Here is a 13,544-nt window from a genome sequence, read left to right on the forward strand (position 1 = left end):
TCCTTCAGGAGGCAACCTACTGCTGGCTTCTGCACTGCTATCTGATGGTCCCGGGGCAGGCTGGGCGGGTTATGGGGTGCGGGTGTCTCCTCCGCAGTGAGAATTAGCCCCTCTCAGGCCAGCCAAGCCCTGTTAGGTGTCCAAAGCTTCCCGCTGCAAAGACTCCAGGAGGCCCCCAGAAGCTCCTCAGTGTCCCGGAAATGACAGCAGAAGAGTAGTTCGAGCCCTCAGATTTTCAGGAGCAGGCAGACAGGTCCATGCGGGGCTAGGCACCTCCTTTTGCTGCATTCTCTGCCTCCCTTCTGCATCTTTCCTCTAACCGTGAGTGGAGGTGTGAGGCTGGATGGCTCCCGGCTCCGGCGGAAAACCAGGCATTATCAATTATCCTTGAGTATTTCTTGGGGAAGAGGACTCCAAATGTCTCTCCAAATTCCTGAGGATAAAGAGATGATAAAGAAGCGTGTGGCAGCAGCTGGGGCTGGGAGAGATAATGGCAGGGAAACCTGTCCTTACCCCCTCTTCGCCTCTACTGTAAATAAACCCCGAGCCAAAGGGCTCATCCGTCTCCTTAAACAGCCAGTAAACTTTATATGACACAATATCTAATAGTAATTTATTGGGGAGATATTGTAAATTCCAACGGTTTTAGTTAATAAAGAAGCTAATTAAAGAGGGACGGGCTGTGCTTGGCCAGCTGTTGGCGATAAGATAATACTGGGGGGGGATGCAGGTTATAGGGGTGTGTATATGCGGGCGTTTTTTGGCGTGTTTTTTTCCGTCTTGCCCCGTGTTGGGCAATTGCTTTACTCTCTGCGTTAGGATATATATATGTATATTTTAAATCAGAATTCGGCAAATAAACCTGCCCCCGCCATTTGTTCCCCCTACCCCAGGATTGGGGAAGGGGGAAGTTGGAGTTGGTGCGGGATGGTGGTGGGGGCGGGAGGGGGGGAGTCGGTAGTCCCCACCCCTCCCCCTGGCGGCGGCGCCCACGTGAGCGGGGCGGCCAATGGGTGGCCGGTGCAGGTTTAACTATGTTTAATGTCAGATAGCAATAAAGTAGAAGCTGCCGGTCGGGCCCCGCGGAAATGGGCGAGCATAATCTCCTGAATCCCGGGTTTGTGGGGCCGCTGGTAAACATCCACACGGGAGACACCTTCTACTTCCCCAACTTCCGCGCGTCCGGGGCGCAGCTTCCCGGGCTGCCTTCGCTGTCCTACCCACGCCGCGACAACGTGTGCTCCCTGCCCTGGCCGTCGGCGGAGCCGTGCAATGGCTACCCGCAGCCCTACCTCGGCAGCCCAGTATCTCTCAACCCTCCCTTCGGCCGCACGTGCGAGCTGGCGCGCGTGGAGGACAGCAAGGGTTACTACCGGGAGCCGTGCGCCGAGGGTGGCGGCGGGGGCCTGAAGCGTGAGGAGCGCGGGCGCGACCCGGGAGCCGGGCCCGGGGCAGCGCTGCTCCCGCTGGAGCCGTCGGGGCCGCCTGCGCTCGGCTTCAAGTACGACTACACGGCGGGCGGCGGCGGTGGGGACGGTGGCGCGGGACCTCCGCACGACCCGCCCTCCTGCCAGTCGCTGGAATCCGACTCCAGTTCGTCCCTTCTCAACGAGGGTAACAAGGGCGCCGGCGCGGGCGACCCTGGCAGCTTGGTATCGCCGTTGAACCCCGGCGGCGGGCTCTCGGCCAGCGGTAAGGACCCCGGCCACTCGCGCGGTGGACTCAAACCAGACATCTTACCAGGGCGGGAAGAGCAGGACTGAGATAGGGCCGCCTGGGGTGACAGAATGTGTGGTGAGGAAGAGCTTCTTTTAAAATGAAGTGCGGGTGGGGGGAGCCTATAAACATGTAAATATCCCCATAAAGGAACTAGAGAAATTTTCTTTTTTGTCCGCTTGCGGCCGGAGGCGGCGGGGAATCGGGAGTTGGGGGATCCTGACCAGGACTCCCCAGGCCTGGGGGTGAGAAGGTGGGGACAGAGAGCCCGGCCCTAGTTCTCCCAGGCGCCTGTCCCTCCACCTTCCCACAGGCCCCCATTACCTACATTTCAAAAGAAATGCCAGTGGACACGTTTACTCTTTGCCACTCGCCCATGTCTGTTGTGACTGATCCGGGACGCAGTCCTGAAGGATGTGAGAGGAAGGGACCAGGAAATAGGGAAGGAGAAAATTGGAAAGAGGTTTGGGGAGAAAGGAAGGGACACGGACATAGAAGGGTCATGAATTCTGCAGCAGGAGGTAGGGTTGAGGAGGTAAGGACAAGGAATGAAAGGAAAAAAAGAGCAATGAAGGTGGGGGAGTGGGTGGGGACGGGGTCTGGGTAGGAAAGGCTATTCAGATGACTGGCGGCAAGAAGGGAGAGGAAGAGCCTGGAGTCCAGGCATGAGGCCAAGGTGAAAGGGTCTGGGGAAGGGCCTAGGGCACTGGACTGGTCACCCTTTGATCCTCTGGCCAACCCCTGCCATTCATCTCCACCCAGGCGCGCCCTGGTACCCGATCCACAGCCGCTCTCGGAAGAAGCGCAAGCCCTATTCGAAGTTGCAACTGGCAGAGCTGGAGGGCGAGTTTCTGGTCAACGAGTTCATCACACGCCAGCGCCGGAGGGAACTCTCAGACCGCTTGAATCTTAGTGACCAGCAGGTCAAGATCTGGTTTCAGAACCGGAGAATGAAAAAGAAAAGACTTCTGTTGAGGGAGCAAGCTCTCTCCTTCTTTTAAGGGGCAGGACATGAGCGCCAGCCCCAGACTGAGCCTGTCCCTGGCAGAGAGCAAAAGAGGGCGCCGCCTAGAACACAGTCCCCGCTTAGAACGCCAGGCGTCTCTGGCAGGCCCTCTTTGGACACCCTCTTGTCTGTTTCGTTCGTGGTTCCCTCCCATACACCCCCAAAAGACCCTGCCAGGTCCCAGAGAGAAGGGAAGAAACCTAGCCAGGGAGAGCAGAAGCCCGCAACTGCCCGAGGGTGGCAGGGACAGGAAGGCTGAGGTGGTCCAGGCTAGTTTAAGGCGGGACTGGGGCACTGCGCCTCCGCGGAGGATCTGGAGAAGCCTCAGCCCAGATGTCCCCTTCCTCTACTTACCTTCCGTGGTCTTAAGTCTCTGCCTGCAGGAGCAGAGAGCAGGGCCAGTGGAACCAAGGCGCCCTGAACTTGGTGGGATTAGAAGAGGCTGGGAGGAGAGAGGAAGGGTGGAGAGTCAGCTGAGAGAGCTGAGGGGGTCAGGTGGCTCTGGCAGGACTGGAGGAAGTGGGGAACCAAGGAGGAAGTGTGGTTTGTGAGAAAATGATCAGCAAGACCCAGAGTTCGCTTGGGTCTGTGTCTCCCAGGACATCCAATGGGCCAAAGCTTGGGTGTTTGGCTGGCTGGGCTGTGGACAAGGACCATCAGCCTTGTGTTCCCTCTAGGATGGGTGGCCAGAACAGTCTCCTGGTCCTCAGCCCTCTCCCGAGTCCCTTGCCTTCCCCAGGTGAACGTCCATTCACAGATGTGCTGCCATCCACTCTTCCGCCGCCTAGGCAGCTGTGAGCCTGGTGCAGCAAGCAGGGACCTGAAAGCCCAGCCGACACAGCCTCAGGTTCGGTAGCCACCCCAGAGGTTCCCACCTGGCTCTCCAGAAAGAAAGTCTAAGAGGCTATAGATGGGGCTACGGAGCACCACACTGATTGGCCGGGAGAGTTTCTGGCAGCCACAGCTGAGGCCTCTGATTCTTCCTTCCCCGCTGGCGTTCATGGTCATGGCCGGCCAGAGGCTGGACCAGCGTAATTTACGAGGCAGGAGGAGAATTCGCCCTTAAAGGGGCTACCAGCCATTGAGGCCCCACTCAGCCCCAGTTTCCCAGGCTGGTGACAATGAAGGAGGGGGGGCGCTGCAGCCCCCCACCCAACTCCCTTCTCTCTTTTCCCTGCCCGCCCCCCAACATTGCCTTTTGTCTCCAGACTGGCTGCCTCCGCCTACCGTCCAGCACAGGGACCAGAGCAGAGGGAGGGGCACAGTCCTAGAACCCACTGGAGGTCTGAGAATGGCTTCTCTGAGCGGGAAGGCCTTTCATCCAGACTTCTTCAGACCCTAGCCCCAGCCCAGCAGACCCTGGGCTGACTTTGGAGAGAAGCAGTGAGAGAACCCATCAACCTTTCTGCACTTCATTTTTATCCTTCTCCCCAAGAGTCCCGCAACCTCCCATCTGCTGTCCCGCCCTTTCCAGGAACAAGAAGGGTGAGAAGCAGGGCACTGATAGGAGTTAACTGCAGCCTGGACAGTGTGAAACTGGTCTGCTGACTTGGAGTGTTTCCCACATGGGGAGATTCTCCTCTAACAAGCTCTCCAAAGGCCATCCACAGAACTCTTTACTCTCCCACCAGCACACAGCTTCAAGTTTCTGTACAGGCAGAGGCACAGGCAAACACATACACACAGCTGGACACAGCACAGCACTGGGCCCACCCCAGTCTCCCTGGTGCACTTGCAATCAGGGAAGTGTCTATAGTCCCCATAGAGCCCAGCACAGTGGAGATACAATCACATGCCTCCATCCCCTACTGGGTATCTGACACCTGACACTTCCCCATCCACACATGCTTGTTTCACCCATGTACAAGTTCTCCCAAATTACCACCATTCCAGCTGTCTGCAGTCTCCTGTGGGCTTGTCCTGGACATGTAGCACTCCCCACCTTGCCTAGTCACCCACTGTACCCCCTTTATGCAGCCCTTCTTGTGATCTCTGGGCTCTAGGGTGCTGGATTTGAGCTCCACCACTCCTAACTAACCTGATTCCCAGCCTAATAGAGAAGAGAGACCAGAACACTCCAAAAGGAGTGAGGGGACAAAGATATGCAATATTCTCTTTCCATTTGCTTTAAACTTGACTTCTGTGAGCTTCTCTGTCAATCTGTGTCTTGTTCTCTGTGTCTGTCGCTGGTACCTAGTGTAGTCCCCGTGGATAGTTGACCTTCCCCTACCTGCCTCCCCAGCTCTCTGTAGTGTACCCTCCTATTCAAACGTCTGTCTTTAGCACGTTTTCCCTTTATATAGTCCTTGTACAGAGTTGCTTCATCATATTAATATTGATAATAATAATAATTAAAACATGAATTATGACTGTGATTTTTTGAAAACAAAAATTCTACCCCAGAAGAATGGGAGTCCCAGCCTCCTAGCTGTTCTCCGCTTTTTTTTTTCTCCAGCTCAGGTGAATAATAAAAATAATAAATGTGTAATAATAATAAAGGAAGAGTGGTTGCAGGGGCAACAAAAATATACAAGCAACCAAGATCTGTTGATGAGCTACCATCTGCAGTACAAAGCAATTATAGCAGAGAGAAAATTGGGGGGTGGTAGACTTGGGGGAGGAGAGGGAGATTTGAGGAGTCATGGGGCCATAAAAATAATGTGGGCAGACTAAACGAGGTTGAAACCAGCTTCAGAATAGGAGGTCTGTGCTGCAGGAACTTGACAAATAGAAGCTGGGAGAGGGGCACTGGTGGTCTGTACTGGGATACTGGGGCAGTAAGAGTAACCAGTAAGCCAGGGGCTGAGATGGAGCAGGGTTGGTGGGCCTAGAGCTTCAACCCTGTGATCTTAATGCTGTGGCTTCACTCTGAGATGACACTTGTGTATTGCAAGATGTTGAGAGGGGGCCAAAGACCCCTTGGAACTGGCAAAATAGGCTCCATCTTTTGAAGCCAGCGACCCCCTACAGGCCAAGCCAGAGGTAAACTCACGCCCAGGCCAGTGGTAGAGTCCAGATGTGCCCATGAGCCCTCTGCACATCCAACTACCCCTTCCTTCTCTAAGAAATGCCCTCTCTCTTTCTCTCCCTTTTGCCTCTTCCCTCCCCTCTCCTGTTACCTTTTCTACCTGTTTGGCTCCCGTCAAAGGAGTCTCCTCCAAATTCCTCTTCCACCCTCAGGAATACTAGGGTCTCCCACCAAGTCCAGGCTCTGAGCCACACCTCCTGCCCTGAAATCTTCCTTTCTCTCTTTCCCTCCCTTTCTTTATTCCTATAATTAGAGAAAGTAGCAAATTTAGATCAAATACCATTTTTTAAAACCCTAGTCCCCAGCTGCTTTGTGAAGCTGAGGCGTATGGACAGGAAGGAGACCCAAAGTCTTAGGGGGCTCGTATAAATGCCCCACAGAGTGCAGCATCGATCGAAGACGGGCAGCTTGGGCAGCCATGAGCTGGGGGAGGGGCTTAGTGGTTGAGCCTGGGTCTGAATAAAGGAGGGTAGGAGGAGTCTGAGTTCCAGGGAACCCAGGCAAAAGACTATCTGATTCTCATGACGTGTCTTCACGGGAAGGGTCAACAATAGGGACATCTCTGGCAAAAGAAAAAGAGGGATTTAGGAAGGCTGCAAATAACTGGCCTTTAAATTTATTCCCAGAGACTCTCCCAATTTGAGAGAGAAGGCACCTAGTTGGGCGGTGAGATCCAAAGACTCAACGCAAACACTGGGGATGTTGCCAGAGAAGGAAAGACATTAGCCTCCTCCTTATGACTGAAAAACAAATCGCTGGGTCTCCCGGCCAAAGAGGAGGTCATGGCTGGAACCGCGATCCAAATACTTAGGGCGCAGCTGAGCTCTGGATCTGGGTGAGGATTTCCTCTATATTGCAACTATTTGTCCAGTTTAAGCCCCCAAACTACAATTGACGCTACTAACTTTAAGACAAAGCACTCCGTGTCTCTAGCCGAGTTTTGAGGAGCAAGAAAAGGTAGACAACAATTCTGCTGTTGTGCGTATATAATCTTATATCGCCGAATGAGTTCCGTATTTGGACCTGGTTATTCTCGCAGTTACTCTGCTCCACTCTGACGTGCACAGATGAAACTGGGTATTTAAAGCTACTAAGCCGCTATCGAGCGGGCAGGAGATGGGTTTGGCAGTCTGGGTTCTGTGGATGCTAATGCAGCCGGAAATCCGGCGCGATCGATGGCTCAGACCCAGAGCGGAGCAGGGACCGCTGGCCCCGATCCGCGAACAAAGCAAACCCCGGGGACTTGGGGTTCCGGCCAGGCCGGAGCCCCTACCCATCCTCCCCGCTATATCCAGGAAAGCAGGAGAAGTGTTTTCGGCCCCAGGCCGCGCGGGAAACGCACTCCGGAGCCGCCAATCCTCTCCGCACGGCACCTGGAGGCGCGGAAAGTTCCGGTGCAATTCAGAGGGAGTTGGAAGGCAGGCCCGATCCCACAGCGCGCCTATGCCGAGCCTTCGGTCCGAGCGGCCGCCTTTCTGCGTGTGCCTCGGTCGAGACGGCGCTGCCGGTTTAGCGCGGAGAGGCCGTGGCCCGCGCCCGCCGCTGCAGGACTCCCCAGCTTCGCCCTCTGCTCCGCGCTGCAGCCCTGCGCGGTGCTCGCCGTTGCCACTTTAGGAGAGGCCCCGAAACAAAGACGCGCCGGCCACTGGTGGACGACGCGGGCGCCCGGGCCACTCCCTGACTCGCGCCTGGAGTCCACAGCGCCCCGGCCCTGGTAGCGAGGGCTGTGAGACCTTGGTCCAATTCCCCAGCCGTCGCGGTCCCGGCTGCGGTCATCTCCAGGGTTCAGGGAGAGGAAACCCTGCGCGCCCGCAGCCCCGGCTGACCCAAGCAGCTCCCGCGCCCGACAGCGCCGGCAGCTCTGATCTCCTCCCGAGGGCTGCTGGGCCCCCGCGAAGGACGAGATGACCCCTGCTGGCCGGAGCTGTGGAGGCTGCCTCGCCGAGATCCGGACCTGTCCAGTCGCTTGTCCCTGAGCACCCTAGGCCTGGAGGGGACGCCCTGTGAGTGTAATAGACCTCCAAGAGCCGCCGGAGTCTGAGGCACTGCCCGGGCTGCGGTAACCAGACCTTTCTCCTAAGAGCCTTCCCTCTGCTGGGCACGCAGTGTCCCCACGGCGGCGGCGGCCCGCTCTCCTGTCTGACTTCTCATCGCTAGAGGCTCTGCCCTGGAGGCTCCTAAGACCTATGTCGCCCGCTGGAGCCTGGCATAGGAGCCAAGAAACTGGGCCTCGACAAGACCAAACACAGCTGGACCTTTAGCCAATCTAAACCAGCCCGTTGCCAGCAGGTGATTTCTCCTGTTCCAGCCAGAGCCGCTTAGGAGGCAAGTCTTCACTTTGTCAGTTTGCCTGGCCCAGAGTGGAAAGGTTCCTTCAAAGACAGGTCTGTGAGGATGGAACCCACCAGCAGCCCTTGCTTGGGAAGCTCTCTGTGAAAGGTGCATAGTCCACATGCAGAGCATGGAAACGATTTTCCATAAAGCACACACTTGGTCATAGTGCTGCTAATAAATTGAAACACAGTCTAAAATGCACAGATATCTATATTACAGGTACACTCTAGGCATAGAAAATATTTTCTCTATAAAATATACACACAGAGGCACTTTTATCTACTGTATGTGAAAGCAACCTACTAGGAAAGGATTACATACAGCACATATATTCACCACATGTAAAACTTTATTTACACATATAACCACTACACACACACATCCTACACAAAGAATGTGCAGTCCTGAGTCTATTTAGCTACATGTGAGTATATACTCCATAAGGCATATAAAACCAATAGATAGAAAATGCACCTAGATATTAATATGTCTAGATTTTAAAACTGCATGGGAAATATATTATTATATATACACAAAGTGCATATCTACCCAATGTATGGAAAATACATTCTGAGTTATGTTTATAAATATGCTGTGTGTGTACTAAATACATTGAAAGTGCATTCCTCTGGGTTTGTGAACTGTTTAAGACACATTTCTCTAGCAATCTTACTAGCAGGAGGAAGTTCAGGCATTGGCAATGGTAATCTCCATCTGCTGGGTCTTTTTTTTCTGTTCTTCTGTACTTCTATTATTTGTCTTTTAAGTCCCCCTTCTATGTCTACATGCATTACTTATATAAATGTTCTCCTATGTCTATTTCTCTGTTGCAACTTTTATCCCAAGCTGGGGTCTATATTTAGACTGCAAAGTCCCATTTGCAGCAGGGTCCCACTGCATAATCATGCCTGTATGGAATAAGCATTATATAATTAGGTTACCCATGTGTCTCAAGATGCATTTTTCTAGACCTAATATAAGTATATTATAGTTTCTCTGCACTGCCTGTTAGAAAAGGGGTGCCACCGTGGCTTGGCAAGGCATGTAACAGGCAGGTGGATTCCTGAGTGGGTGCTGAGCCTTCAAGGGCTTCCAAAGGCTAGGGCTAGTTTCATTTTTATTTTTTATTTATTTTATTTTTCATTGTTTTCTGAGACAGAGTCTCACTCTGTCGCCAGGCTGGGGTGCAGTAGCGCGATCTCAGCTCACTACAACCTTTGCCTCCCAGGTTCTAGCTATTCTCCTTCCTCAGCCTCCCCAGCAGCTGGGACTATAGGCGCGCACCACGCCCAGCTAATTTTTGTATTTTCAGTTTTTGTATTTTTAGTAGAGACGGGGCTTCACCATGTTGGCCAGGATGGTCTCGATCTCTTGATGTCGTGATCCGCCCTCTTGGCCTCCCAAAGTGCTGGTATTACAGGCGTGAGCCACCGCACCCTGCCTAGTTTCACTTTTAAAAAATTATTTTTGAATCTTGAGTCTAGGAAGCAGCATGAAGCAAAGGCTGGACCTCTGCTTCTATGTCCCTCTCACATCCCAGACGGAGCAGCTCAAGTCCCCCGCATCCAGCTGGGACAGAGAGGTTTCTGGGTTACCCAGCCCCTTAGCTTCCTTGTAATTATTAAACTGGGCTGGGTCTACACAAGTAGCAGGGAAGGCTTTCCTATAACCCAAGCTTTTTTCCAACAAAACACATTCCCAACCCCTTTGAGGAAGCGTTTTCTGACACTGAACGGACTGTTTTGGCCCCCTAAAATTAGTCCCATTTGGGTCTTTCCTTAGCAACTAAAAATCCGGAACCCTCTGACACATGCTTATGGAAAAATTCTTTGAGAGACAGTGCACTCACGCCCAACAGAGATATTGTTTATGAGTCCTTGGGTTCGGTGTAGACGCCGCCATATTTTACAGTCCAAAGGAATCAATTAATTAGCGCCTCCCAGTCCCCCCGCCGGCCCGCTGCTCAGCTGAGCGGGCGCGGCTGAGATAGATGTGCGTGGCCAGCTCGCTGGTCTTGTTAACAAGCCTCGTCATAAAGATGGAGATGATAAGAAGACCAAGGAAGCCCGGGTGGCCGCGAGGGGGGGCTTCGTGGGCCCTGCCCGGCAGCGTATGGGGCAGCGGCTGACCGGAGCCGGGTGCTGTCCCGGCACCCGCTCAGGTTTTTCCAGCGTTCCCTCCTTCTGGGTGTTCATGTGGTGAGCTAGGACCCGGATAATTCCCTCTGTATTCCCGTTCCCGAGATTTTCCCTTTTTCTCATAGAACACCAAATCAGATTTTTTAAAAAGTAAAAATACATAAACCTCTGTCTGTGAGTGCCTGTGTTGCCCTCTGCCACGTTTGTTCGGGGAACTGCCGCCTTGCTCCCTTGCCTGCATTTCTCTGCGTGGTTCACTTTCACCTCCGTCTGGCGCTCTCTTCCCTCCTCTGGCTCTCTCTCTAGCTTCGCTGTTGCTTTCTCTACCATGTCGGCGCTGGCTCAGGCCCCAACGAGCTTGTAAAAAAATACAAATACCCCCTGGTTATCTCTTGCCAAAGTGAACACCCCCAGATAAGCCAGACCCAATGAAAATAAAATTTGAAAAAAAAAAAAACCTTGGGTGTAATTGCTGGTTTGGGTTGCAGCACTTAATTCTGTTTATTCTCGCTTATGTGCATACTTAACGGAGAGATATTGATATTAAAGGGCAGGGGGGAATTAATTTTTCTTTTATAGTCATCTATTGAGAGCAGAAGATGATCTGAATCTCCTTTAAAGGGACTCAAAAAAGGGGGATGGGGAAGAGAAAGAAAGGGAGGGGGAAGGGAGAAATATGACTGAAGGCGAACAAAGATCTTTGCCTGAAGAAACAATGTAACACTAGACAGAACTATAAAGTCTGGGAATGTAAGAACGCAGGACTCTCTCAGCTTCCCCCATTTGGAATTCTGTCCCCTGCACTTCCTGCTGAAATCCTGACCCTGACTACACAGTGGTATTCCAGGAAGAATTCATGCAATTATTTGGATAATTGTAGGGGGAGAGAGAGAAAGCATTTCTCTTTTATTGTCTGACCCTCTCTGATGTCTGTGCAGAGGAGGAGGGGCCAGGGGTGTATGGGATGTAGAGGAAAAGGAGATGGTAGGGTCTCCCAATATCACCCTAAACCCTACAAAATGGCTACTCCTAAATCCAGCAGGCCCTAGGCAGGAGCTTACAGATTTTGGAACATACTTAAGAACACACAAGAGATCGCATTTGAATGCCCCGATCCAGTTTCATTTTCCAGGATATTTGCTTGGCTTTACTTTGTCGGCATAGACCTGCCTCCCCTAGTATTATAATCATTACAAGTAAGGGAATAATAGATAATTATAGGGGTGTCAATAATATTATTTTATAGCCACACAAGATATGATTAGAGTTAATGTCGGAGAGAGCTCTGCTGGAGCCTGGGAGGCAGCAAGAGACAAGGTAGAGGGCCCTCATAGTCTTTCTCTATCCTATTTTTACATGTGTGTGAATCTCTGTAAATCCCTAATTCTCTAAATCTCCTCCCCAGATGTCTTAAGGGAAAGCTCTAGGATTTTAGGGGCTGAAAGCCAGAGAAGGGTGAGCCACAATTTGGTATTTGAACTCCACTCCCCTCCCCATAGTTTCAGGAGCTGTGGGATCTGCTCTCCCCCTGCCCCCACAGCCTGAGGCTTTGCTCTCAGTCCAAGCCCACTAGGGTCACAGAGACTTTGCAGGTGGGGCCAATGTGAGGAAGACAGGGTCTTATCATCCCCAAGTGGGCCCTGGGCCCAAAGTGAAACCTCTTTTGATCCCCTTTTGGCCTTCCCCCTCTCCCCCAGGAAAACCTGGGTGGGGCAAAAGCCAGGCTGGGGCTGTGAAGGTCAGTTCAGAGTGGGGATGAAGGAAGGACTGAAAATATTTTTGTTGTTGTTGTTTCTGGGATTTGAGACCAGAAGGGACCAGAAGGTTGTGGAAGAGAGAGAAAGATTAAGGAAGTGCCCGAGAGCAAGGCAAGAGAGAACTCAGGGAAGCTATGAAACCGCCGGGCACGGGTAAAAGGAATGAGTGAAAGAAAGGGAGCGGGAAGAACAGCAGGAGAAAAAGAAGAAAAGAAAATGAAAAGGGAAAGACAGAAAAAAGAGGAAGAAAAAGACAGAAGGAAGGAAATGAAAGTAAGAAAAAAGAGAGAGAAAGATTGAAAGAGAAAAAGGCGGGAGGGAGGCAGAAGCAAGGGTCGGCGGTTGCTCTCCCTCGCCCGGTCGCCTGCAGCAGTCTGGGTGGGCGGGGGCGCCATGACAAAGTGAAGGTCAAGTTAGCATCGTACCTTATAAGGAAGGAGCCGGTCCTCCATTTCAGCCTTTTCTCTGCCAGGACGCGGCGGTGGCATTTCTAGTCTTGTAAACATCGGGCTCTTTGGGGCCTTAAAAAAATAAAGACCCACTCTTCTTTCTTTACTGGGGATGAACCGGCCGGGGAAAGCTGTGGACAGAGAAATCAACTAATGAAGACTGGGAAACTTTTCTCTCTTTTTCTCTCTCTGGCTCCGCTCCTCGCCAGCTGGGGACCCCTCCCTCCCTCCTTCCTCCCCCACCCTCCCCTCCCCCCGCCTCTCTTTTTCTCAGTATCTCCCGGTCTTCCGTACCTCTCGCGGCTGTCTGTAACTCTGGGCTCCCTCTCTCCACTCTCTCCTCCCCTACTGCAGGCTTCTAAATCCGTTCCATTCCACTGCGAAGCGGAGCAGGACCTAAGAACTGGAGAGAAAATTAAACGTCATAAAGAAAAGTTCATTTACAGCTTAAATGTCTGAATGTTACGGTTCCTTCAGAAAACAAGGCGGTACACTCGGTAAGGAGCAGAAGTGAGGCAGCAGGGGTGGGGAGGGCTGGTGCGGTAGGAGACTTGGTTTTATTTATTTCTCAGATCCAGAGGCGGAAAGAAAGGGGGAGAGGCAGCAAAGTGCGACAGAAGCGATTTACCCGGGCAGCTAGCAAAGAAGGAGGCTGCAGTCGGTGGGATTGGAAGCAGAACGCTTAAGGACCCTGTGCGGGGGCAGCGACTCCCGAGCGCCGAGCGGGCTGCGCGGAGGCCCGGGGTGCGGAGAAACAAGCATTTTGGATATTTGTTGGTCTAGGGGGAGGGAGAAGGCAAGAATGGAGGGACCCAGGGAGACCGGGAGCGTAGGGCAGCGCCGCAGCCAGCCGGCAAGACGGAAAGAGCTCCGGATCTGCACGGACAGGCTTAGCTCAAAGGCTCTGGGAGGAAGGATCCTGAACTGAGATCTTTGATCCTTTTCCTCCAAGGTAGCGCCGGGGATGTACAGAGAGAAAGAAGGAGAGAAAATTAATTGGTGTGGGATATCTGCGGAGGACTTACCTTTTCCCTGGACCTCACAGCTCGCTTTCGCCTCCTCTAGGCTCTTGGAACCATTTTAAGGCCTTTTTAAATTGGAATTATAATTGCAAGG

At 52.7% G+C, this 13,544-nt stretch overlaps 1 protein-coding gene and 1 long non-coding RNA gene across 2 annotated transcripts; one reads left to right on the forward strand and one right to left on the reverse strand.

Moving 5' to 3' along the window:
• The first annotated feature begins 1,061 nt into the window (after positions 1–1,061).
• On the forward strand, positions 1,062–5,085 carry HOXC12 (homeobox C12). Its single transcript, XM_012450546.3, has 2 exons — positions 1,062–1,692; positions 2,479–5,085. The coding sequence occupies exons 1-2, from the start codon at positions 1,089–1,091 to the stop codon at positions 2,715–2,717; spliced, it is 843 nt and encodes a 280-aa protein (XP_012305969.1). The 5' UTR covers positions 1,062–1,088; the 3' UTR covers positions 2,718–5,085.
• Positions 5,086–10,328: 5,243 nt separating this feature from the next.
• On the reverse strand, positions 10,329–12,884 carry LOC105716011 (uncharacterized). Its single transcript, XR_001107172.2, has 3 exons — positions 12,723–12,884; positions 12,405–12,559; positions 10,329–10,579 (listed from the first exon to the last, which is right to left on the reverse strand). It is a non-coding gene; the product is annotated as an uncharacterized LOC105716011 (long non-coding RNA).
• Positions 12,885–13,544: the final 660 nt, after the last annotated feature.

Source organism: Aotus nancymaae, unplaced genomic scaffold, assembly GCF_030222135.1.
Source record: "Aotus nancymaae isolate 86718 unplaced genomic scaffold, 86718_ANA_hifiasm-v0.15.2.pri h1tg000016l, whole genome shotgun sequence".
Classification (NCBI taxonomy): domain Eukaryota; kingdom Metazoa; phylum Chordata; class Mammalia; order Primates; family Aotidae; genus Aotus; species Aotus nancymaae.